This window comes from Coregonus clupeaformis, chromosome 6 (assembly GCF_020615455.1).
Source record: "Coregonus clupeaformis isolate EN_2021a chromosome 6, ASM2061545v1, whole genome shotgun sequence".
Taxonomy (NCBI): Eukaryota; Metazoa; Chordata; class Actinopteri; order Salmoniformes; family Salmonidae; genus Coregonus; species Coregonus clupeaformis.
In genome coordinates, this window is record NC_059197.1 from 36279238 (window position 1) to 36306658 (window position 27421).

The following is a 27421-nucleotide window of genomic DNA, read 5'->3' on the forward strand; positions in this document are numbered from 1 at the left end:
GGTTATCTATCAAAAGAGGGAAAGGAAACAGGTTCTCTGTCAAAAGAGGGAAAGGAAACAGGTTCTCTCCCAAAAGAGGGAAAGGAGACCGGATCTCTCACAAAGAGGGAAATGAAACAGATTATCTCCCAAAAGAGGGAAAGGAAGCAGGTTATCTTCCAAAACAGGTTCTCTCCCAAAATAGGGAAAGGAAACATGTTATCTCCCAAAAGAGGGAAAGGAAACAGGTTATCTCCCAAAAGAGAGAAAGGAAACATGTTCTCTATCAAAAGAGGGAAAGGAAACAGGTTATCTATCAAAAGAGGGAAAGGAAACAGGTTCTCTCCCAAAAGAGGGAAAGGAAACAGGTTATCTCACAAAAGAGGGAAAGGAAACAGGTTCTATATCAAAAGAGGGAAAGGAAACAGGTTCTCTCCCAAAATAGGGAAAGGAAACAGGTTCTCTATCAAAAGAGGGAAAGGACACAGGTTCTCTCCCAAAAGGGGGAATGGACACCGCTTCTCTCCCAAAAGAGGGAAAGGAAACAGGTTCTCTCCCAAAAGTGGGAAGGGAAACAGGTTCTCTACCAAAAGAGGGAAAGTAAACAAGTTCTCTATCAAAAGAGGAAATGAAACAGTTTCTCTATCAAAAGAGGGAAACAGGTTATCTATCAGAAGAGGGAAAGGGAACAGCTTATCTCCCAAAAGAGGGAAAGGAAACAGGTTCTCTCCCAAAAGAGGGAATAGAAACAGGTTATCTATCAAAAGAGGGAAAGGAAACAATTTATCTATCAAATGAGGGAAAGGGAACAGGTTATCTATCAAAAGAGGGAATAACAAACAGGTTCTCTCAAAAAAAGAGGAAATGGAAACAGGTCATCTATCAAAAGAGGGAAAGGAAACAGGTTATCTGTCAAAAGAGGGAAAGGAAACAGGTTCTCTCCCAAAAGAGGGAAAGGAGACCGGATCTCTCCCAAAGAGGGAAATGAAACAGATTATCTCCCAAAAGAGGGAAAGGAAACAGGTTATCTCCCAAAAGAGAGAAAGGAAACATGTTCTATATCAAAAGAGGGAAAGGAAACAGGTTATCTATCAAAAGAGGGAAAGGAAACAGGTTCTCTCCCAAAAGAGGGAAAGGAAACAGGTTATCTCACAAAAGAGGGAAAGGAAACAGGTTATCTCCCAAAAGAGGGAAAGGAAACAGGTTCTCTCCCAAAAGAGGGAAAGGAAACATGTTCTCTATCAAAAGAGGGAAAGGACAAAGGTTCTCTCCCAAAAGAGGGAAAGGAAACAGGTTCTCTATCAAAAGAGGGAAAAGAAAGAGGTTATCTTCCAAAAGATAAGATACTCTACCCAGGCTTGATGTGCTGATTCACATGTGGGCATGGAAAGATGGTGTGGCCTGTGAGTATCAGACAGACTCACTGGGGATTCAGTGTTGATGAACTGGCTCATAAATTATGTGGCGAGCCAATGGATGTCAATAAGAGGCATGGCTCCAAAAATGTTTGGAAATTCCTTCGAAAATATATCTCTCAAAGTCCACCGGAATTCAGTTTCATATTCCCATCAACTGAGAAGGAATAAGTGTATGATTGATCCCTGTAGATGTTGGGCTCTGTGTCTGTGCAGTGTTGCCATTCATTAACATGTTGTTGTTGTGCCTCTCCTCAATTGTTGTCCACTAGAATATTTTGGTAATGGGGGCCTGAAGCAAGATCTTTCAAGAAATGCGTTTGTAGTATTCCATCATCTGGAGAAAGTTAAGGTCAAAAACGAAACAGGTTCTCTCCCAAAAGAGGGAATGGAAACAGGTTATCTATCAAAAGAGGGAAAGGAAAACAGGTTCTCTGTCAAAAGAGGGAAAGGAAACAGGTTCTCTCCCAAAAGAGGGAATGGAAACAGGTTATCTATCAAAAGAGGGAAAGGAAAACAGGTTCTCTGTCAAAAGAGGGAAAGGAAACAGGTTCTCTCCCAAAAGAGGGAAAGGAGACCGGATCTCTACCAAAGAGGGAAATGAAACAGATTATCTCCCAAAAGAGGGAAAGGAAACATGTTATCTTCCAAAACAGGTTCTCTCCCAAAATAGGGAAAGGAAACAGGTTATCTTCCAAAACAGGTTTTCTCTCAAAAGAGGGAAAGGAAACATGTTATCTATCAAAAGAGGGAAAGGAAAAATGTTCTCTATCAATAGAGGGAAAGGAAACAGGTACTCTCCCAAAAGAGGGAAAGGAAACAGCTTCTCTATCAAAAGAGCGAAAGGAAACAGGTTATCTCCCAAAAGAGGGAAAGGAAACAGGTTATCTCCCAAAAGGGGGAATGGACACAGCTTCTCTACCAAAAGAGGGAAAGGAAACAGGTTCTCTATCAAAAGAGAGAAAGAAAACATGTTCTCTCCCAAAAGGGGGAATGGACACAGCTTCTCTTCCAAAAGAGGGAAAGGAAACAGGTTCTCTATCAAAAGAGAGAAAGGAAACAGGTTCTCTATCAAAAGAGAGAAAGGAAACAGGTTCTCTACCAAAAGAGGGAAAGGAAACAGGTTCTCTATCAAAAGAGGGAAAAGAAACAGGTTCTCTATCAAATGAGAGAAAGAAAACAGGTTCTCTATCAAAAGGGGGAATGGACACAGATTCTCTCCCAAAAGAGGGAAAGGAAACAGGTTCTATAACAAAAATAGGGAAAGGAAACAGGTTCTCTATCAAAAGAGGGAATGAACACAGGTTCTCTATCAAAAGAGGGAAAAGAAAGAGGTTATCTTCCAAAAGATAAGATACTCTACCCAGGCTTGATGTGCTGATTCACATGTGGGCATGGAAAGATGGTGTGGCCTGTGAGTATCAGACAGACTCACTGGGGATTCAGTGTTGATGAACTGGCTCATAAATTATGTGGCGAGCCAATGGATGTCAATAAGAGGCATGGCTCCAAAAATGTTTGGAAATTCCTTCGAAAATATATCTCTCAAAGTCCACCGGAATTCAGTTTGATATTCCCATCAACTGAGAAGGAATAAGTGTATGATTGATCCCTGTAGATGTTGGGCTCTGTGTCTGTGCAGTGTTGCCATTCATTAACATGTTGTTGTTGTGCCTCTCCTCAATTGTTGTCCACTAGAATATTTTGGTAATGGGGGCCTGAAGCAAGATCTTTCAAGAAATGCGTTTGTAGTATTCCATCATCTGGAGAAAGTTAAGGTCAAAAACGAAACAGGTTCTCTCCCAAAAGAGGGAATGGAAACAGGTTATCTATCAAAAGAGGGAAAGGAAAACAGGTTCTCTGTCAAAAGAGGGAAAGGAAACAGGTTCTCTCCCAAAAGAGGGAAAGGAAACAGGTTATCTTCCAAAACAGGTTCTCTCCCAAAATAGGGAAAGGAAACAGGTTCTCTCCCAAAAGAGGGAAAGGAAACATGTTCTCTATCAAAAGAGGGAATGAACAAAGGTTCTCTATCAAAAGAGGGAAAAGAAAGAGGTTATCTTCCAAAAGATATGATACTCTACCCAGGCTTGATGTGCTGATTCACATGTGGGCATGGAAAGATGGTGTGGCCTGTGAGTATCAGACAGACTCACTGGGGATTCAGTGTTGATGAACTGGCTCATAAATTATGTGGCGAGCCAATGGATGTCAATAAGAGGCATGGCTCAAAAAATGTTTGGAAATTCCTTCGAAAATATATCTCTCAAAGTCCACCGGAATTCAGTTTGATATTCCCATCAACTGAGAAGGAATAAGTGTATGATTGATCCCTGTAGATGTTGGGCTCTGTGTCCTTGCAGTGTTGCCATTCATTAACATGTTGTTGTTGTGCCTCTCCTCAATTGTTGTCCACTAGAATATTTTGGTAATGGGGGCCTGAAGCAAGATCTTTCAAGAAATGCGTTTGTAGTATTCCATCATCTGGAGAAAGTTAAGGCCAAAAACGAAACAGGTTCTCTCCCAAAAGATGGAATGGAAACAGGTTATCTATCAAAAGAGGGAAAGGAAAACAGGTTCTCTGTCAAAAGAGGGAAAGGAAACAGGTTCTCTCCCAAAAGAGGGAAAGGAGACCGGATCTCTACCAAAGAGGGAAATGAAACATATTATCTCCCAAAAGAGAGAAAGGAAACAGGTTCTCTCTCAAAAGAGGGAAAGGAAACATGTTATCTATCAAAAGAGGGAAAGGGAAAATGTTCTCTATCAAAAGAGGGAAAGGAAACAGGTACTCTCCCAAAAGAGGGAAAGGAAACAGCTTCTCTATCAAAAGAGCGAAAGGAAACAGGTTATCTCCCAAAAGAGGGAAAGGCAACAGGTTATCTCCCAAAAGGGGGAATGGACACAGCTTCTCTACCAAAAAGAGGGAAAGGAAACAGGTTCTCTATCAAAAGAGAGAAAGAAAACATGTTCTCCCCAAAAGGGGGAATGGACACAGCTTCTCTCCCAAAAAGAGGGAAAGGAAACAGGTTCTCTATCAAAAGAGAGAAAGGAAACAGGTTCTCTATCAAAAGAGAGAAAGGAAACAGGTTCTCTACCAAAAGAGGGAAAGGAAACAGGTTCTCTATCAAAAGAGGGAAAAGAAACAGGTTCTCTATCAAAAGAGGGAGGAAAAGGAAACAGGTTATCTTCCAAAACAGGTTCTCTCCCAAAATAGGGAAAGGAAACAGGTTATCTCCCAAAAGAGGGAAAGGAAACAGGTTATCTTCCAAAACAGGTTTTCTCTCAAAAGAGGGAAAGGAAACAGGTTATTTTCCAAAAGAGAGAAAGGAAACATGTTCTCTATCAAAAGAGGGAAAGGAAACAGGTTATCTATCAAAAGAGGGAAAGGAAACAGGTTACTCTCCCAAAAGAGGGAAATGAAACATGTTCTCTATCAAAAGAGGGAAAGGAAACAGGTTATCTATCAAAAGAGGGAAAGGAAACAGGTTATCTCCCAAAAGAGGGAAAGGAAACATGTTCTCTATCAAAAGAGGGAAAGGAAACCAGTTCTCTCCCAAAATAGGGAAAGGAAACAGGTTCTCTATCATTAGAGGGAAAGGAAACAGGTTATCTCCCTAAAGAGAGAAAGAAAACATGTTATCTTCCAAAAGAGAGAAAGGAAAGGTTCTCTTCCAAAAGAGAGATTGAGCCAGACTTAGCCATGTGATCAGAGAAATGAAACAGATCAACTCTTCTATCCCCCTCATGGACACACATACACTGAACAAAAATATAAATGCAACATGCAACAATTTCAAGGATTTTACTAATTTAAAGTTCATAAGGAAATCAGTTCATTGAAATAGATGATTTAGGGCCTAATCTATGGATTTCACATGACTGGGAGTATGGATAAGCATCTGTTGGTCACACATACCTTTTTTTAGGTAGGGGTTTGGATCAGAAAACCAGGTCAGTATCTGGTGTGACCACCATTTGCCTCACGCAGCGCGACACATCTCCTTCTCAGACAGTTGATCAGGCTGTTGATTGTTGCCTGTGGAATTTTGTCCCACTCCTCTTCAATGGCTGTGCAAAGTTGCTGGATATTGGCGGGAATTGGAACACTCTGTCGTAGACGTAGATCCAGAGCATCCTAAACATGCTCAATGGGTGACATGTCTGGTGGGTATGCAGGCCATGGAAGAACTGGGACATTTTCAGCTTCCAGGAATTGTGTACAAATCCTTGTGACGTGGGGCTGTGCATTATCATGCTGAAACATGAGGCCTTGGCGGCGGATGAATGGCAAGACAATGGGCCTCAGGATCTCGTCAGGGTTTCTCTGTGCATTCAAATTGCCATCAATCAAATGCAACTGTGTTTGTTGTCTGTGGCTTGTGCCTGCCCATATCATAACCCCACCGCCACCATGGGGCACTCTGTTCACAAAGTGGACATCAGCAAACGGCTCATCCACACAACGCCATACACATTGTCTGCCATCGTCCCGGTACGGTTGAAACCGGGATTCATCCGTGAAAAGCACACTTTTACAGTGTGCCAGTGGCCATAGAAGGTGAACATTTACCCACTGATGTCGGTTACGACGCCGAACTGCAGTCAGGTCAAGACCCTGGTGAGGAAGACGAGCAGGCAGATTTGCTTCCCTGAGACGGTTTCTAACAGTTTGTGCAGAATTCTTTGGTTGTGCAAACCCACAGTTTCATCAGCTGTCCGGGTGGCTGGTCTCAGACGATCCCGCAGGTGAAGAAGCTGGATGTGGAGGTCCTGGTTTTGCGTGGTTTGACGTGGTCTGCGGTTTGAGTCCGGTTGGACGTACTGCCAAAATCACTAAAGTGACTTTGGAGGCGGCTTATGGTAGAGAAATGAACATTACATTATCTGGCAACAGCTCTGGTGGACATTCCTGCAGTCAGCATGCCAATTGCACGCCCCCCTAAAACTTGAGACATCTGTGGCATTGTGTTGTGTGACAAAACTGCACATTTTAGAGTGGCCTTTTATTTTCCCCAGCACAAGGTGAACCTGTGTAATGATCATGCTGTTTAATCAGCTTCTTGATATGCCACACCTGTCAGTTAAATGGATTATTTTCGAACATGAGAAATGCTCACTAACAGGGATATAAACAAATTTGTGCCCAGAATTTGAGAGAAATAAGCTTTTTGTGTGTATGGAACATTTCTGGGATGTTTTGTTTCAGCTCATGAAACATGGGGACCAACACTTTACATGTTGCATTTACATTTTTGTTCAGTGGCCATGCATGTACCCAGACACACGTACACACACACGGGTGCACACACACACACACACACTCACAACACACACACACACACACACACACACAGACACCACACACTTTCTTTTTGGCCTGAAAGGCCTTAGAGAGTGTGTGTGGTTGGCACTTGAGAAGTTCCTGCTGTGTGGGAAAATGCTGATGAGCAGTAGTGAAGCTTGTCGGTAAACCTTGTGTCTATTCATAGTCATCAGCAAACACATAGACATCTACAGAAGCTTCTCACATACCTGATACTCTCGCGCTCTCTCTCTCTTTCTTTTCTCTCTCTCTCTTCTCTCTCTCTCTTCTCTCTCTCTCTCTCTCTCTCTCTCTCTCTCTCTCTCTCTCTTATCTCTCTCTCTCTTCTCTCTTATCTCTCTCTCTCGCTTCTCTCTCTCTCTCTCTCTCTCACTCACTCACTCACTCAGTCTCTCTCTCTCTCTCTCTCTCTTTCTTTTCTCTCTCTCTCTCTCTCTCTCTCTCTCTCTTCTCTCTTATCTCTCTCTCTCCTCTCTCTCTCTCTCTCTCTCTCTCTCTCTCTCTCTCTTCTCTCTCTCTCTCTCTCTCTCTCTCTCTCTCTCTCTTCTCTCTTCTCTCTCTCTCTTCTCTCTCTCTCTCTCTCGCTCTCTCTCTCTCTCTCTCTCTCTCTCTCTCTCTCTCTCTCTCTCTCTCTCTCTCTCTCTCTCTCTCTCTTCCATTCTGCTGCTTCTCCCTCTCTGCCTAATTACTGCTGTTTTATGCATATGTTCTGAAAGTCTGAAAGTGAAGACGTATTGGATGATGCTCTGATTCTCTCCATCATCATCAGCCTAAGGAGACTCAGATTCAGTTTCTGGCCTGCTGTCTGAATTGGGTAATTATGGTTGGTAACAATATCACCCTGGGGAGGAAACTTAAATATGTATCAATGAAAGCCAGGCAAGCAAGCTGAAGTAGCTCAACTCTGTGGCTGGTTTTCAGATTCAGAAAACGGATTCCCATCTAATTTCCTCTGTCTACGGTTCAAATACATAGGTCTAGCAGTCAGAATGTCTTGGGTTGACCTCTGACCCAGCACAGTTGGACTGATATTCAATCTGTTTCTCCCCAGTGTCTCCCCAGCCCATTCAGAGAGGCCTGAGAAAACAGAAACTGATGGTGCTAAAGGATCACTGTTGGGTAAATGTGAGTGTTGGGGATGCAGGTGTAAAAACATGTTGTTGCTGTTGGAATAGTATGTCTATTGTTTGCTCAAGCCTCAATCCCTTCTTCTGTGGCCAAATAACTTCTAGTTACAACTACTTTTAATATGAGGAGTGTTGGTTGTAACGGGTTACTAATGAGATTACTTTTATGAGTAACGGAGTACTTTTTCAAATTGGGTAACATTATTACAGTTAATTTGTCAAACAACACGTGCATTACTTTCAGAATCATATCTCTACAGGGCGTGTGTTTGCATGATCCGATCTCGACTTGCAACTCTGATTTTTGCCATTGATCACTTCTGCGATAGCAAAGCCCATAGAGGACTTTTTCGTCTAGGTCCGTACGTGCGGTCTATAACCAGAACTAGTGGCTTGAGAGAAAGACTTTGAATGAAAATAAATCTGTACAGATGTTTGGCTTACAGTATATATTTGCAGATTAATATGATAGCGCCGCACTTCTGTCTAGCACAGGAAATCACCTCCACAGATGAAAGGAGAAACTAATGATCAAACCTGAGTTGCTAAGTAACCTGTCTTTGGTTAGTCTTACTCCCTCCGACAGTCAAATAAACGGTGTGATTTTGAGAATTATTTTCATGAAAAAACGCAAAGTAATGTAACTAGCAATATAATGTGTTACTTTCTACACAAAGTAGTATTGTAAAGTAACACGTTACTTTTGTTAAATGTAACGAGTAAAAGTTACTTTTTCCAAGTAACTAATCCCAACACTGAATATGAGTATTTCATTGGCGAACATGACTTTACCACAGCCCAGTGAGGTGATGAGACAGTGAACAGACAGAGGAGCTGTAGTGCCAGACATGGCCGCCAGATATGGACGCTTGCAGACATGGCTGCCAGACATGGCCTCCCAGACATGGCCGCCAGACATGGCCGCCAGACGAGGGAGAGGGAGAGTAAACAACAACACATGAGGTGAATTAGACTCACTAGACGTGTTGCCAGTTCTCAAAGCCATGTATTTAATAGCTGGCTCTGCCAGCGCTGTCTTTCGCTGCTCACCAGATTGCCAGAGCTACATCAGGACCTGCCAGACTATCCCTATACAACACCTTAGTTGTGTGTCCATTCACTGGCTATATCCCATTACAATGATGTCACTTACTATCCTTCCACGGTTTGCACAATTAATTAAACCACTGCTGCTACTCGCTGTTTATTATCTATGCGTAGTCACTTTACCCCTACCTACATGTACAAATTACCTCGACTAACCTGTACATTGACTCCGTACATTGACTCAGTACCGGTACCCCCTGTATATAGCCTCGTTATTGTTATTTTATTGCTTAACTTTTTTTTTTTTTTTTACTTTTTAAAACTTTTTGTTTATTTAGTAAATATTTTCTTAACTCTATTTCTTGAACTGCATTGTTGGTTAAGGTGCTTGTAAGTAAGCATTTCACCGTGAGGTCCTACACCTGTTGTATTCGGAGCATGTGACAAATAAAATTGGATTTGATTGGATTTTGATGACTTGGTAAAGAAAGTTTACCAGAGTGAACAGCCGTGTGTGTTCATCAGCATCATAATTTCTCTCTTCCTGCTACTCATCACAACCTTGCTCACACAACACTTCACTGTATTGGGAAGTGGAGACACAAACACAATTCAAACTGCAAACAGTAATCTGACTAAACGCCACCAATTGGTTTAAAGTATAAGGGAGCTATACAAGTTTAATTGTTCAGCAGTCTTATGGCTTGGGGGGGTAGAAGCTGTTAAGGAGCCTTTTGGTCCTAGACTTGGCGCTCCGGTAGCAGAGAGAACAGTCTATGACTTGGGTGACTGGAGTCTTTGACAATTTTTTGGACCTTCCTCTGACACCGCCTGGTATATAGGTCCTGGATGGCAGGAAGCTTGGCCCCCAGTGATGTACCGCACTAACCTCTGTAGCACCTAACAGTCAGATGACGAGCAGTTCCAATACCATGCAGTGATGCATCCGGTCAGGATGCTCTCAATGGTGCAGCTGTATAACTTTTTTGAGGATCTGGGGACCCCATGCCAAATCTTTTCAGTCTCCTGAGGGGGGAAAAGGTGTTGTTGTGTCCACACTGCCAGGTCTCTGACCTCCTCCCTATAGGCTGTCTCATTGTTGTCGGTGATCAGGCCTACCACTGTTGTGTCGTCAACAAACGTAATGATGGTGTTGGAGTCGTGCTTGGCCACACAGTCATGGGTGAACAGGGGAGTACACAAGGGGACTAAGCATACACCCCTGAGGGGCCCCCGTGTTGAGGATCAGCGTGGCAGATGTGTTGTTGACTACCCTTACCACCTGGGGGCGGCACGTCAGGAAGTCCAGGATCCAGTTGCAGAGGGGAGGTGTTTAGTCCCAGGGTCCTTAGCTTAGTGATGAGCTTTGTGGGCACTATGGTGTTGAAACGCTGAGCTGTAGTCAATGAACAGCATTCTCACGTAGGTGTTCCTTTTATCCAGGTGGGAAAGGGCAGTGTGGAGTGCGATTGAGATTGGAAACAAACAAAACCTATGCAAATTCCTCATTGTGTAAGGGGGAACTCACTGCCTTGTTTTAGTAAACAGCTCATGTTCTTTTGCCATTCAGACAGACAAACAGACAGCAGAACTCCAGACAGACAGACATATTTGTAATTATCTCAATATAATGTGTGAAACAAAACCCTAGAGAGGTATTGTCTGGTATCCAAGGTGGTCCCCAAGTTATACAGACACCAACAGAGCTGTATCAACAACAGACAAAGAAACAGAGAGACTGACATGGCAGACATACACATTACACAGAGAAACAGAGAGACTGACATGGCAGACAGACACATTACACAGGACCAAAAAGTAGACCTAATAGTCCAACCTGATTCAACCAGTGTGTGCCCAGTGGGATGTGACTGTCCATAGGAACATTATGGAACAGCATATGAGTGTAACTGTCGGGTATAGGCCTAGAGGAAGTAATGGAATTCAGTAACCCGGGGTAGCCTATTCATGGGATGCATGTTTCGTCACAATAGTGTTTATGAACGTTCGTTTTTTGGACTGATGCCCGACTGAGCATTCTACTCAATGCATCGTCAACGAGCGCTGATGAAGATTTAATCAAAAAAAGTGCATTACAGTGGCTTGAAAATACAATGACATTCAAAAGGAATGCAAATAATTAGTAGGAAAACCTTTTGATGACTTTCGATACAGTATAACGTTAGCTAGGAGAAATCCTACTGTTTGCAAGCCATTCCCGTTACAAGACCAGCTCAGCTGGTAGAGCACGGCGCTTGTAACGCCAAGGTAGTGGGTTCGATCCCCGGGACCACCCATGCACAAAAATGTATGCACGCATGACTGTAAGTCGCTTTGGATAAAAGCGTCTGCTAAATGGCATATTAAATTTTAATTTAAAATTATTATTAGCTAGCGAAGATTGAGGGGAGGCCACCGAATTTTAGCTAGCTGGCCTACACAATTACCCGACCTCAACCCACTATTATCCGACCTCAACCCACTATTATCCGACCTCAACCCACTATTATCCGACCTCAACCCACTATTATCCGACCTCAACCCACTATTACCCGACCTCAACCCACTATTATCCGAACCTCAACCCACTATTATCCGACCTCAACCCACTATTATCCGACCTCAACCCACTATTATCCGACCTCAACCCACTATTATCCGACCTCAACCCACTATTATCCGACCTCAACCCACTATTATCCGACCTCAACCCACTGTTATCCGACCTCAACCCACTATTACCCGACCTCAACCCACTATTATCCGACCTCAACCCACTATTATCCGACCTCAACCCACTATTATCCTTCAATGTAGAAAATAGTAAAAATAAAGAAAAACCCTTCAATGAGTAGGTGTGTCAAAACTTTTGACTTGTAGTGTACATAAAAACATTCTCCATTCAAGCTACAAAGGCGTCGATTTCCTCCTTTACTCAATTTAATTGCAAGAAAGCAGAAAGAAACGGGGAAAATATGCGTACTTTCTTCATTAAACATTTTCCGTCCTACAGTGGCTAGTGCTAGTCCCGGATGATGCGTATCGCGTTCAGCCAATCACGTTGCAGCAGTCTGTTTTTTTTTCACCCCTGCAACCTGATTGGCTGAACACGATACCCAACATCCGGGACTAGCATTAGCATGGCGGTGGAAAATTGTGTTTCATAAAGAAAAAATATGCATATATTTTTTTTTTGTCTGCCTTCTCGCCAATAACTATGGCTCTGCATGCAGTATAAAGGAAGTTAGTGGTAGTTTCGCGAGCCAATGCTAACTAGCATTAGCTCAATGACTGGAAGTCTACAGGTACAGTAGCAATGCAAAGGAGAGTGAAGTTGCCCCCTAGATGCTGGTCTTGTGTCGGGTTGTGACGCTCTTTTCCAGAGCGACTTACTGGAGCAATTAGGGTTAAATACGTTGCTCAAGGGCACATTGACACATTTGTCACCTAGTCGGCTCGGGGATTAAAACCAGCAACCTTTTCGGTGACAGGCCCATGCTCTTCACCGCTCTTAACCGCTAGGCTACATGTCCCCACTTATGGTTAAGGTTAGGATTGGAGGGGGTGGGTTAAGGTTAGGATTGGAGGGGGTGGGTTAAGGTTAGGATTGGAAGGGGGTGGGTTAAGGTTAGGATTGGAGGGGTTGGGGTAAGGTTAGGATTGGAAGGGGGTGGGTTAAGGTTAGGATTGGAGGGGTGGGTTAAGGTTAGGATTGGAGGGGGTGGGGGGGGGGGCTGATCCTAGATCAGTACCTAGGGAAATCTTCGCCCCGGAGCGGGGGAGGTAAGGGTGGGTGGGAGCTAGACATGAGCGCTCAGACCATTCCGTTCATCCTCCAGCACTCACAGTTGTCTGTGTTTCAGACAGACGGGAGTGGTCTTGTAACGGGAATGGCTTGCAAACAGTAGGATTTCTCCTACAACTGGCTATTGGGATCTAAAACTATACCTAAATAACGGATTTATATGACATACCATTCCAGGATTTTGGTTAATTTTGCTTTGACACAGGTAAGTGCGGTGACGTGTGGAGAACTTTTAATTGGATGACAGACGGCTATAGGGTCATTAGAAACACAGTGTTTGAATTTGAAAGTATAAATACCATATTATTACATTTCTGTCATATTTCTGAATGTAGAAGAATAGCTAAATCAAACATGGAAATAAACAACTTGTTTGAACATCATGTTACTTGGTGATTTTAGTGCGTCGGCTAATTTCATTTGTGGAAGAAGGTGTTTCATTACCATGCACTCATAGTGTACTTTAAAAATCTCAGAGGTGAAGTGCTGATGGGGTTTAGGACAGGGAGCGCCAAGAATGGTGCAGGATTATTAGACTACTGCACTGTAGTACCCTATAGACTTTACGCACAACATTTCTCTCTGTGCACTGGGAAAGATTATATTTCTAATGTTGATTTAATATACATTTTGTAATGATATGACTCTCAATTACTTTATTACGAACCCTGTTTTCAGAACACTTTGAATGTCCATCGATGTTGAAGTGCATGTGCCTTTCATCTTGAAGAGAGTTTGGAGAAAAAGGTATGGAGAATTAAAATATTATCTACATTGTTTTAGCAATTGTGGATATATTGTTAAAAAAACTATTTCTGCTGATTCATCATTGCTTTGTATTTGCCAACTTAAAACTATATTTCTGCCATGCACACACCCCCCAAACACCCCCCACACACACACACACCAAATCTCTCTCCCTCCTTTCTATCTTGTTGTCAATTCTCCCTCTTTTCTCTCTCTCTCTGTCTCTCTCTCTCTCCACATCCCTTATTTTAATTCTATTTCACATTCTCTTTGACACAGAATACACTGCATTCTTTGCACTTATGTAATTGGTCCTTCTATAAACTAATCAACCAACCCCTGTGTCTCTCCAGCAGGTTGACATTAATGAGAGGAGAGGAACCCGAGCCCATGCAGTGTGTGACTGAGTGTGAAGCTCTCTCCCTCTCCAGAATGAGTGTGTGTGCCGACGGCCCCTCATACCTGCGGCGGTGGCTGCTGACGGCTGTGTTTCTCTTGGCTGCTCTGCTACCAGGAACCAGCGGATGCCCCAAATCGTTGCGCGTGCTATGTTCCCACCGAAGTGCACTGTACCTTCAGATATCTGACCGCAATACCAGGCCAGATCCAGACGGCTGTGGAAAGAATTAACTTAGGGTGAGAGTCAGACTCTAGCTCTCTCCGCTCTCTCTCTCAAATAAATTAAAAGGGCTTTACTGGCATGGGAAACATATGTTTACATTGTCAGAGCAAGTGAAATAGATAATAAACCAAATTTAAATAAACAATAAAAACAATAAAAAAATAAACAGTAAACATTACTCTCAAAAACGTTTTAAAGGAATAGAAACATTTAAAATGTCATATTATGACTATGTACAGTGTTATAATGATGTACAAATAGGAAAATAAATAAACATAAATACAGTGAGGGAAAAAAGTATTTGATCCCCTGCTGATTTTGTACGTTTGCCCACTGACAAAGAAATGATCAGTCTATAATTTTAATGGTAGGTTTATTTGAACAGTGAGAGACAGAATAACAATAAAAAAATCCAGAAAAACGCATGTCAAAATGTTATAAATTTATTTGCATTTTAATGAGGGGAAATAAGTATTTGACCCCTCTGCAAACATTGACTTAGTACTTGGTGGCAAAACCCTTGTTGGCAATCACAGAGGTCAGACATTTCTTGTAGTTGACCACCAGGTTTGCACACATCTCAGGAGGGATTTTGTTCCACTCCTCTTTGCAGATCTTCTCCAAGTCATTAAGGTTTCGAGGCTGACGTTTGGCAACTCGAACCTTCAGCTCCCTCCACAGATTTTCTATGGGATTAAGGTCTGGAGACTGGCTAGGCCACTCCAGGACCTTAATGTGCTTCTTCTTGAGCCACTCCTTTGTTACCTTGGCCGTGTGTTTTGGATCATTGTCATGCTGGAATACCCATCTAAGACCCATTTTCAATGCCCTGGCTGAGGGAAGGAGGTTCTCACCCAAGATTTGACGGTACATGGCCCCGTCCATCGTCCCTTTGATGCGGTGAAGTTGTCCTGTCCCCTTAGCAGAAAAACACCCACAAAACATAATGTTTCCACCTCCATGTTTGACGGTGGGGGATGGTGTTCTTGGGGTCATAGGCAGCATTCCTCCTCCTCCAAACATGGCGAGTTGAGTTGATGCCAAAGAGCTCGATTTTGGTCTCATCTGACCACAACACTTTCACCCAGTTCTCCTCTGAATCATTCAGATGATCATTGGCAAACTTCAGACGGCTGTGTATATGTGCTTTCTTGAGCAGGGGGACCTTGCGGGCGCTGCAGGATTTCAGTCCTTCACGGCGTAGTGTGTTACCAATTGTTTTCTTGGTGACAATGGTCCCAGCTGCCTTGAGATCATTGACAAGATCCTCCCGTATAGTTCTGGGCTGATTCCTCACCGTTCTCATGATCATTGCAACTCCACGAGGTGAGATCTTGCATGGAGCCCCAGGCCGAGGGAGATTGACAGTTATTTTGTGTTTCTTCCATTTGCGAATAATCACACCAACTGTTGTCATCTTCTCACCAAGCTGCTTGGCCATGGTCTTGTAGCCCATTCCAGCCTTGTGTAGGTCTACAATCTTGTCCCTGACATCCTTGGAGAGCTCTTTGGTCTTGGCCATGGTAGAGAGTTTGGAATCTGATTGATTGATTGCTTCTGTGGACAGGTGTCTTTTATACAGGTAACAAGCTGAGATTAGGAGCACTCCCTTTAAGAGTGTGCTCCTAATCTCAGCTCGTTACCTGTATAAAAGACACCTGGGAGCCAGAAATCTTTCTGATTGAGAGGGGGTCAAATACTTATTTCCCTCATTAAAATGCAAATCAATTTATATCATTTTTGACATGCGTTTTTCTGGATTTTTTTGTTGTTATTCTTTCTCTCACTGTTCAGATTAACCTACTGTCACGATCGTCTAAGGAAGCGGACCAAGGCGCAGCGTGTTGAGCGAACATGTTGACTTTATTAAATTAAAGCAACCACGAAAACAACAAACCAAATGACGATAGTGAAGTCCACAGTGACACTGACAGAACATGGAACAAAAACCCACAACCACAAGGTGAAAACACACAGTTTAAATATGGCTCCCAATCAGAGATAACGAGCCGACAGCTGACACCGTTACCTCCGATTGGGAGTCATTTGAACAACCAAATACAACAACCTAGAAATAGACACAACAGAACTACCAACATAGAAATAAACACATAGAATGCACACACCTGGCTCAACATAATGAGTCCCAGAGCCAGGGTGTGACAGTACCCCCTAAAGGCGCGGACTCACGACCGCGCCTCAATACGGGCTAAACAAGGGGAGGGCTGGGCGGGCATACCTCCTCGGCGGGTGGCTCTGGCTCCGGCCTTGATCCCCACCTCCTCTGCAACCCCCCAAAGTACCCCTGGTCCTGTCTAGCCCCGCTGGCCGGAGCTGGGACTGACGACACGCGCCCTGGCTTGGTGCGTGGAGGACGAACGGGCCTTACCAGGCTGACGACGCGCACCACTGCCTTGGCGCAGGGAGCAGGAATGGGCCGGACCGGGCTGACGAGCGCACCCTTGACTTGGTGCGGAGAGCGGGACCGGGCCGGACAGGGCTGGACGAAACGCACTCACAGACTTGGTGCGGGAGCAGGAACGGGCCGGACAGGGCCGACTGAAACGCACCCTAGGCTTGATGCGTGGAGCCGAACGGGCCTCCCCAGGCTGACGACTCGCATCCCTGGCTTGGTGCGAGTAGCAGGAGTGGGCTGGATCAGGCTGACGGCTCGCACCCCCTTGGCTTGGTGCGAGTAGCAGGGACGAGCTGAACCAGGCTGACGATTCGCATCCCTGGCTTGGTGCGAGTAGCAGGAGTGGGCTGGATCAGGCTGACGGCTCGCACCCTTGGCTTGGTGCGAGTAGCAGGGACGAGCTGAACCAGGCTGACGACTCGCACCCCTTGGCTTGGTGCGAGTAGCAGGGAACGGGCTGGACCAGGCCGACGACTGTATCCCCTGGCTTGGTGCGAGTAGCAGGAACGGCTGGACCAGGCTGACGACTCGCACCCTTGGCTTGGTGCGAGTGGCAGGAACAGGCCGGACCGGGCTGGCGACGCGCACCGTAGGGTTGGTGCGAGTGGCAGGAACAGGCCGGGTCGGGCTGGCGACGCACACCGTAGGTTTAGTGCGTGGGAGCAGGAACAGGCCGGGCTGGGCTGGCGACGCACACCGTCGGTTCTGTGCGTGGAGCAGGAACAGGCCCGGGCTGGGCTGGCGACGCACACCGTAGGCTTGATGCGAGAAGCAGGAACAGGCCGGGCTGGGCTGGCGACGTACACCGTAGGCTTAGTACGTGGAGCAGGAACCGGCCGGGCTGGGCTGGCGACGCACACCGTCGGTTCTGTGCGTGGAGCAGGAACAGGCCGGGCTGGGCTGGCGACGCACACCGTGGAGGCTTGATGCGAGAAGCAGGAACAGGCCGGGCTGGACTGGCGACGCACACCGTGGGCTTGGTGCGTGGAGTAGGAACAGGCCGGTCCGTACTGGGAACACACACCACTGGCCTTAACCGGGGGATCAGGGAACGGGCCGGACCGGACTGGTAACACACCTCAGTCTCTCACGCCGTGCCTCAACTGCTTCCCTCCCTCTACTCGCCAATGGCTCCCGTAATCCGGTAGCCCTCTCTCCACGTCTCCCTGTGGCAGCCTCCTGCTGCCCAGCCACCTAAGCCATGTCCTTCCGACGATGGCCCTGCTGGACGCCGTTGCTCCTCTCTCGCCAGGGCCTTGATTCTCCCCCAAGGTCCCTTGCCCCCGAGCATGTCCTCCCAGGACCACGATTTGCCCACCTGGGCCATCGCCAGCCTCTCGATCTCCTTACCCGGCGCTTCCTCCCATGTCCATTCTCCTTGCTCCTGGACACGCTGCTTGGTCCTTTTTTGGTGGGTTTTTCTGTCACGATCGTCTAAGGAAGCGGACCAAGGCGCAGCGTGTTGAGCGAACATGTTGACTTTATTAAATTAAAGCAACCACGAAAACAACAAACCAAATGACGATAGTGAAGTCCACAGTGACACTGACAGAACATGGAACAAAAACCCACAACCACAAGGTGAAAACACACAGTTTAAATATGGCTCCCAATCAGAGATAACGAGCCGACAGCTGACACTCGTTACCTCCGATTGGGAGTCATTTGAACAACCAAATACAACAACCTAGAAATAGACACAACAGAACTACCAACATAGAAATAAACACATAGAATGCACACACCCTGGCTCAACATAATGAGTCCCAGAGCCAGGGTGTGACACCTACCATTAAAATTATAGACTGATCATTTCTTTGTCAGTGGGCAATCGTACAAAATCAGCAGGGGATCAAATACTTTTTTTCCCTCACTGTAGTGGTTGTATTTACAATGGTGTTTGTTCTTCACTGGTTGTCCTTTTCTTGTGGCAACAGGTCACAAATCCTGCTACTGTGATTGCACACTGTGGTATTTCACCCAATAGATAAGGGAGTTTATCAAAATTGGGTTTGTTTTAAAATTATTTGTGGGTCTGTGTAAACTGAGGGAAATATGTGTCTCTAATATGGTCACGCATTTGGCAGGAGCATTTGGTGTTTGTCCCATTTTGTGTATTTGTGGTCCTGGCAACTGCATCTTTTTGGAACACAATTATTTTTATCTTACTGAGATTTACTGTCAGGGCCCAGGTCTGACAGAATCTGTGCAGAAGATCTAGGTGCTGTTGTAGGCCGTCCTTGGTTGGTGACAGAAGCACCAGATCATCAGCAAACAGTAGACATTTGACTTCAGATTCTAGTAGGGTGAGGCCGGGTGCTGCAGACTGTTCTAGTGCCCTCACCAATTCGTTGAATATATGTTGAAGAGGGTGGGGCTTAAACTGCATCCCTGTTTCACCCCACGGCCCTGTGGGAAAGAAATGTGTGTTTTTTGCCAATTCTAACCGCACACTTGTTGTTTATATTGTTGTATGTTTTTCCCCAATCACCGCTTTCCATCAATTTGTATAGCAGATCCTCATGCCATATTAAATCAAAAGCTTTTTTGAAATCAACAAATTAGGTGTGCAGGGTGAATACCTGGTATGGTAATTTGGTAAAAAGCCAATTTCACATTTGTTCAGTACATTGTTTTCATTGAGGAAATGAATGAAATGTGTTGTTTTTTTGTGTGGGTCTCTCTCTTTTTTCCTCTCCCAGTCTCTGTTTTCTTACCCTTTATGAATGCACATACAGTATATTTTAGTTATATATTAGACCGTTGATGTAGCATTTTGAGCAATAATTAATTTTTCGCTGCTAGATGGTTTTCCCCACTTTTCTGTCTTCAGGTATAACAGTATAACTGCATTGAGGGAGAATGATCTGTCTGGGCTGGAGCACCTGGAGCTGCTGATGCTGCACAGCAACACCATCCACAGCATCGCTGACGGGGCCTTTCAAGACCTCAAGTCCTTACAGGTATACCTACAGCACTGTCATAAACACCTGTTGATATACAGGTAACTGCCAAAAATAATGGAAACACTTGGGTAAATGAGGTATGCAAAGTATATTGAAAGCAGGTGCCTTCACACAGGTGTGGTTCCTGAGTTAATTAAGCAATTAACGTCCCATCATGCTTAGGGTCATGTATTGAACGGGTCACCATTATTTTGGCAGACCATTATTTTGGGCATTATTTTGGCATGCGTACAGTATAAGATGACAGGGCACATGTGAATGGTTAGCTGAGCCTGAAAACGATGTACAGTGCCTTCAGAAAGTATTCATACCCTTTAATTATTCCACATTCTGTTGTGTTACAGCCTGAATTCAAAGTTGATTAAATATATTTTTTTCTCTGACCCATCTACACACAATACCCCATAATGACAAAGTGAAGCCATGTTTTTAGATATTTTTGCTAATTTATTGAAAATGAAATACAGAAATATAAGTATTCACACCCCTGAGTCAATACTTTGTAGAAGCACCTTTGGCAGCGATATCAGCTCTGACTCTTTCTGGGTAAGTCTCTAAGAGATTTCCACACCTGGATTGTGCAACGTTTGCCCGTTATTCTTTTCAAAATTCGTCAAATCTGTCAAACTGTTTGTTGATCATTGCTAGACGACCCTTTTAAGGTCTTGCTATTGATTTTAAAGTAGATTGAAGTCAAAACTGTTATTCGGCAACTCAGGAACATTCACTGTCTTCTTGTTAAGCAATTCCAGTGTAGATTTGGCCTTTTGTTTAAAGTTATTGTCCTGCTGAAAGGTGAATTCATCTCCCAGTGTCTGTTGGAAAGCAGGCTGAAACAGGTTTTCCTCTAGGATTTTGCCTGTGCTTATCTCTATTCCGTCTTTTTTTTTATCCTGAAAAACTCCCCAGTCCTTAACGGTTACAAGCATACCCATAAAATCAAATCACATTTTATTGGTCGCATAGACATATTTTGCGGGTGTTTAATGAAATGCTTGTGTTCCTAGCTTCAACAGTGCAGTAATATCTAACAATACACAACAAAACACACAAATCAAAAAAGGAAAATATAGAAATTAAGAAATATAGAAATATTAGGGACGAGCAATGTCGCAGTCCGGACAATAATATATATATATATATATATATATATATATATATATATATATATATATATATATATATATATATATATACTGAACAAAAATATAAACGCAACATGCAACAATTTAAAAGCTTTTCTGAGTAACAGTTCATATAAGGAAATCAGTCTATTGAAATAAATTCATTAGGCCCTAATCTATGGATTTCACATGACTGGGCAGGGGCACAGCCATGGGTGGGCATAGGCCCACCCACTTGGCAGCCAGGCCCAGCCAATCAGAATTAGGTTTTCCCCACAAAAGGGCTTCATTACAGAGAGAAATACTCCTGAGCAGCACCTGTGTAATGATCATGCTGTTTAATCAGCTTCTTGATTACGCCACACCTGTCAGGTGGATGGATTATCTTGGCAAAGGAGAAATGCTCACTAACAGGGATGTAAACAAATGTGTGTACAAAATTTGAGCGAAATAAGCTTTTTGTGAGTGTGGAACATTTCTTTGATTTTTTTGTTTCACCTCATGAAACACGGACCAACACTTCACATGTTGTGTTTATATTTGTGTTCAGTGCATATATATATATATAAACTACCATTCAAAAGTTTGGGGTCACTTAGAAATGTCCTTGTTTTTGAAAGAAAAGCATTTTTTTTTGTCCATTAAAATACAGTGTAGAAATCGTTAATGTTGTAAATGGCTATTGTAGCTGGAAATGGCTGATTTTTTTATGGAGTATCTACATAGGCGTACAGAGGCCCATTATCAGCAACCATCAGTCCTGTGTTCCAATGGCACGTTGTGTTTGCTAATCCAAGTTTATCATTTTAAAAGGCTAATTGATCATTAGAAAACCCTTTGCAATTAGGTTAGCACAGCTGAAAACTGTTGTGCTGATTAAAGAAGCAATAAAACTGGCCTTCTTGAGACTAGTTGAGTATCTGGAGCATCAGTTATTGTGGGTTCGATTACAGGCTCAAAATGGCCAGAAACAAAGAACTCTCTTCTGAAACTCGTCAGTCTAATCTTGTTCTGAGAAATGAAGGCTATTCCATGCGAGAAATTGCCAAGAAACTGAAGATCTCGTACAATGCTGTGTACTACTCCCTTCACAGAACAGCGCAAACTGGCTCTAACTAGAATAGAAAGAGGAGTGGGAGCCCCCGTTTTGATGTCTTCACTATTAAAAAATCAAGAAAAACCCTTGAATGAGTAGGTGTTCTAAAACTTTTGACCGGTAGTGTATATGATGGGATATATAGACATGATGGACAGTATGTGGATAGAATATGTTGTATATCTGTAGAATTCATAGGATAGAATAGTATATGTACAGCAGTCGTTGAATAGGGGTGGACTTGACTAGAATACAGTATATACATATGAAATGAGTAAAACAGGATGTACACATTATTAAAGTGACCAGTTATTCCATGTCTGTGTACACAGGGCAGCAGCCTCTAAGGTGCAGGGTTGAGTAACCGGGTGGTAGCCGGCTAGTGATAGTGATTAAGTTCAGGGCAGGGTACTGGGCGGAGGCCGGCTGGTGGTGACTATTTAACAGTCTGATGGCCTTGGGATAGAAGTTGTTTTTCAGTCTGTTCGGTCCCAGCTTTGATGCACCTGTACTGACCTCGCCTTCTGTATGGTTGCGGAGTGAACAGGCCGTGGCTCACATGGCTGAGGTCCTTGATGATCCTTCCTGTGACACCGGGTGCTGTAGATGTCCTGGAGGGCAGACATTGTGTCCCTGATCATGCGTTGGGCTGACCGCACCACCCTCTGGAGAGCCCTGCGGTTGCGGATGGTGCAGTTGCCGTACCAGGCGGTGATACAGCCCGACAGGATGCTCTCAATGGTGCATCTTTAAAAGTTTGTGAGGGTCTTAGGGGCCAAGCCAAATTTCTTCAGCCTTCTGAGGTTGTCTGTGTGGGTGGACAATTTCAGATTGTCAGTGATGTGTACACCGAGGAACTTGAAGCTTTTGACCGCCTCCACTGCGGCCCCGTTGCTGTGGATAGGGGCGTGCTCCCTCTGCTGTCTCCAGAAGTCCACGATCAGCTCCTTCGTTTTGTTGACGTTGAGGGAGAGGTTATCTTCCTGGCACCACTCCGCCAGGGCCCTCACCTCCTCCCTGTAGGCTGTCTCGTCATTGTTGGTAATCAGGCCTACTACTGTTGTTTCATCTGCAAACTAGATGATTGAGTTGGAGACGTGCGTGGCTACACAGTCATGAGTGAACAGGGAGTGCAGGAGGGGGCTAAGCACGCAACCTTGTGGGGGCCCCCTGTGTTGAGGATCAGCGAAGTGGAGATGTTGTTGCCTAACTTCACCACCTGGGAGCGGCCCGTCAGGAAGTCTAGGACGCTGTTGTTGTATTGGATTTTCCCCAAACATAATGCTTTGTGTTCAGGACAAAAAGTGAATTGCTTTGCCACATTTTTTGCAGTATTACTTTAGTGTCTTGTTTCAAACAGGCTGCATGTTTTGGAATATTTTGATTCTGTACAGGCTTCCTTCTTTTCACTCTGTCATTTAGATTAGTATTGTGGAGTAACTACAATGTTGTTGATCCATCCTCAGTTTCCTCCTATCACAGCCATTAAACTCTGCAACTGTTTTAAAGTCACCACTGGCCTCATGGTGAAATCCCTGAGCGGTTTATTTTCTCTCCGGCAACTAAGTTAGGAAGGAGGCCTGTATCTTTGTAGTAACTGGGTGTATTGATACATATTGTGTGTAGGTCAGTGGCATTCTTTTTTTTTTCATGCCATAACTCAACAAAATGTGGAAAAAGTAAAGGGGTGTGAATACTTTCTGAAGGCACTGTATACCATATGCCAAGGCCGTCACAGTCGCCAGATCTCAACCCAATTTAAAACACTTATGGGAGATTCTGGAGAGGCGCCTGAGACAGTGTTTTCCACCACCATCAACAAAACATCAAATGATGGAATTTCTCATGGAAGAATGGTGTCGTATCCCTCCAATAGAGTTCCAGACACTTGTGGAATCAATGCCAATGTGTTCTGTTCTGGCTGGTGCGGCCCAACGCCCTATTAAGACACTTTATGTTGGTGTTTCCTTTATATACCACTTAGCAAACACTTTTATCCAAAGCGACTTACAGTCATGCCTTCATACATTCATTACACATCGGTGGTCCCGGGAATCAAACCCACTACCCTGGCATTGCAAGCGCCATGCTCTACCAACTGAGCTACAAAGGATATTTTGTGTGTGTACATTAGGTCATTAGTTAGTTGACTCATTTGATTCACCTTTACTCATATCCATCTACCAATGTCAATAGACTTCTGTTGGACTGAGTTTGTTAAATGTATAACCTACTCCATTCATAACCTCATATCATTCTTTGACAGAGCAGGCTTTTTCCCAAGCTAGTGGAGCCAAAGAACCAAGCATGCTAAGACATTAACAAATACAAGTTCTTCCTTACAGTAACATCTTTCAAACAGCAACGGAAAGTGTAATTCATCTTGGGGAAAATAAACAGTCTTCGTCCATGGTGTTATTATTTTATTCCAGAAACGTTTGTAGGCCCTGAGGGTTAAGTGAGGGAGGGGTTTATAAAAGGCCTTGGAACTTTACAACTGCTTTGATTTACTCTTATTTAAAACCTTTCACAACAGCTGACTTCTGGAAGTGCTCCCAGGCAGAATAACCTCACATTACCTCTGGCCCGGATGATTTTAAGTTAGCCGTGGCATCACACTCTTGCTCCAGTGCTCCAGGGGTCTCTGTGTGCAACTATAATAATGTGTTTTTTAATGACGTGCCTTCAGGTCCTGAAGATGAGCTACAACAGAGTGAAGGAGATCAACAGGGACACCTTCCAAGGCCTGGAGGGCCTGGTGCGACTCCACGTTGACCACAACCGCATCGAGTTCATCAACCCGGAGGCGTTCTACGGTCTGACCGCGTTACAGCTGGTCCATCTGGAGGGCAACCTGCTCCAGCAGCTCCACCCGGACACCTTTATCACGCTGAGGCACAGCCAGGTGTTCAAGGTGTCCTCTGTCAGGATCATCCACCTGTCTGACAACCTCCTCACCAGCCTCCCCAAAGACGTCTTTACTGGTTGCTCCCAGCTGGAGAACATCTATCTCCATGGCAACCCATGGTCCTGCGACTGTCGCATGGATTGGTTCCCAGAGTGGGCTGGGATAAATACAGGTAAGGCTACATTAGATTTCTGTCTGCAACCTTCTGAATATTTGATTTAACTGAGTACGCCCTGTTGGCAGTTACTGTGCATAAAATGGATCATAAGGGAATGGTTGGATTAACCCAGGGCAAGATCTGGTGGAATCTCTACATGCATGAATTTATACCATGGAACAGAGTGAAAAATGTGTTTCTTCAGTAAATTTATGTTGTGTGGGACAGCCTCCAACAGGAAAACCATGCTTGTCCAAAGAAGAAGGATAAATCTTTATTGGATACAGATTGCTGGAAATACAGCTTTAAAAAATCTCAGCATTACATGAAGTGGTACTTAAAAAGACTAAAAGACAGGAACAAAGCCTCTATTGTTTTATCAAAAATGTACATAAGCAAATGTAAATAGATCTAAATCTAAATTCAGATACTCATTGATAATTTCTGAATAACTACTTTGTGATTTAGAGCAGTATCATAAACAACATGTGAAATAGGGAACCAACCCCTATTAAATCATGACATAAAAACGAAATATCAATTCAGTAATTACCTTGTTTTCCAGGTGTGCTGAAATGCAAGCGAGACAGGAAGTATGCCAGAGGTCAGGCCTGCCCCGTCTGTGAGACCCCCTCTCCCACTCGAGGCAGGAGCCTCACCCAGCTTCCCCGTGACGCCTTCACCTGTACCAAGCCCTGGATCCACCCTCATCTGAAGCAGAGGAACGTCAGCCTGGACGAGGGGGATTACACCCCTGTCTCCCCCCGGGACTTCATCGCCCCCATCGGATCCCTGCAGATGAACCTGACAGATCAGTTTCACAATGACGCTAGCCTTACCTGCACGGTCCAGAGACCGTCAGCCATGGAGAACCTGACTCTAACCCAGGTGGAGGAGGGGGAGAATAACGTCACCATGCTCTCCGTCACCGTCTCCACATGGCTGGTCTGTAATATTGACTATGACCACATCCAGCAGCTCTGGCGCATCCTGGCTACGTACAGCGACGTGCCCATGAGGCTGGAGAGAGGGCTGATGCTCTCCAGGACCCCAGACATGATCTACAAGTACAGCCAGATCAGACCAAAGGAGGGAAATAATGAAATCCACACAGACATCGAGGCTGAGATTAAGGCTTCACCCGCGTGGTTGATGCAGGGAGAGGTCAACTTTCAGCTGGACCGCACCACGACCACATTCTCCACCCTGCACATTAAGTACAGGTCAGAGGTCAACCTGCGTGTTGAGAACAAAGTGTCGCAGAGGAGGGACCGTTACAGCTGGACCATCATCAAACGAGACAACCAGACCCAGACTGAGCACGCTGTCCTCATAGGTGGGTGTTGGGCAGAGATACAGCCCCCCCCCCCCGATACGATGATTTTTTGATGCCTGTTGAAAAGGACTAAATCAAAGCCATGCATGGTTAATATGTACACTGTATCTTGTTCAAGACTGAGCACTCTGTCCTCATAGGTGGGTCCTACAGTACACAATGTGTAGTGGATGGGCATAGATGTGCCATATAATGTATGTAACATACTTTCAGAGCTACAAAATAGCAGTGTGCGTCATAAAAGCAATTTATTAATGTGATTCTTGTTGTAATTAAAGGTGGGGTGGTGGAGCTCAACTGCCAGACCTTTGGGGTGCCAAAGCCTTCTGTAGAGTGGATCTTATCGGACGGCAGTAAGGTGCGGGCGCCCTACTCCAGCGAGGACCGCAGGATAGTGATCACAGCTGATGGGAGGCTCACCCTGAGAGGGACAGACACCTCAGACGCTGGGCTCTACCGCTGCATAGCCACTAACTACCTGGACGCAGACGTGCTCAGCTTCCGGGTCACGGTGCTGTCTCCCGACGTGGAGGAGGAGGAGGTCAACGGGGTCAAGCTCTCACGGCCTCTGGGCCAGAGCCTGGTTTTAGACTGTGGGTCAACAGGCAGCCCTGATGCCTCGGTCCAGTGGATTCTACCTGACCACACAGTTCTTGATAAATCCTATGGCAACAGGAAGCTCTATAGGAATGGGACTCTAGGAATAAAAGATCTGACCTCCAGAGACAAGGGGTTTTACAGGTGTCTCAGTGCTAACCACCTGGGGGTGGACCTGCTGACTTCCCAGGTGACTGTCACTGGGGAGGGGTACAGGAAAGAGACGGTGATGGATAGAGAGGGGTCAGGGGTGGAGGCTGGGGTTGAGGTTGACGGGGGGCATAGAGGGAGGGGGAGGATTCCCACGGTGAGATCCCTTCCTTTAGCCCCTCCGACAGAACCATCAAGGAGTCAAGGACCATCACATCAGACAGGCCGTACCCCAGACTCAGGTCCTCCTCTCAGGGCAGGGGATCAGGGGGCTCAGGGGGGAGGCGGAGGGGCCCAGCCAGCAGTAGGCGCATATGGAGCAACAGGAGGGTCTTTGATCAAGCCTCCAGGAAAGTAGACCCCCAGAGATTTGCAGAGTTCATGAAGAAGGCTCAAGGTGGTTCAACAACAAAGACAGAGAGGGAGAAAGAAAAAGGAGATTCAGAGCCTGACATGTCTGGGGACGGGGATGCTGCTTCTGGGGAGGGGGGCTGTCTCATGAAGACAGACTCGTTGTTTTACCAAGCAGCGTCATGCCAACCCCAGATACTCCAGATGAAAGTAAGATGAGTGTAACTGCAAGCATAGAGAACGTAAACAATCAGAATA

General features: G+C 44.9%; 1 protein-coding gene across 1 annotated transcript; it reads left to right on the plus strand.

The window, feature by feature from the left end:
* Window positions 1–5802: 5802 nt before the first annotated feature.
* On the plus strand, window positions 5803–27382 carry LOC123485695 (immunoglobulin superfamily member 10-like). Its single transcript, XM_045216801.1, has 7 exons — window positions 5803–5883; window positions 13955–14076; window positions 19312–19441; window positions 24354–24744; window positions 25295–26065; window positions 26344–26905; window positions 27001–27382. Exons 1-7 carry the CDS (start codon window positions 5803–5805, stop codon window positions 27380–27382), a joined length of 2439 nt encoding a protein of 812 aa, XP_045072736.1.
* Window positions 27383–27421: the final 39 nt, after the last annotated feature.

Excerpts from the sequence above, each read along its gene's own strand:
- LOC123485695 (XM_045216801.1), top strand. The coding sequence starts at position 5,803 with ATGGGGCACTCTGTTCACAAAGTGGACATCAGCAAACGGCTCATCCAC. Across the intron at positions 14,077-19,311 it reads GTGGAAAGAATTAACTTAGG|GTATAACAGTATAACTGCAT; the intron begins GTGAGAGTCAGA and ends TTCTGTCTTCAG. Across the intron at positions 19,442-24,353 it reads AAGACCTCAAGTCCTTACAG|GTCCTGAAGATGAGCTACAA; the intron begins GTATACCTACAG and ends ACGTGCCTTCAG.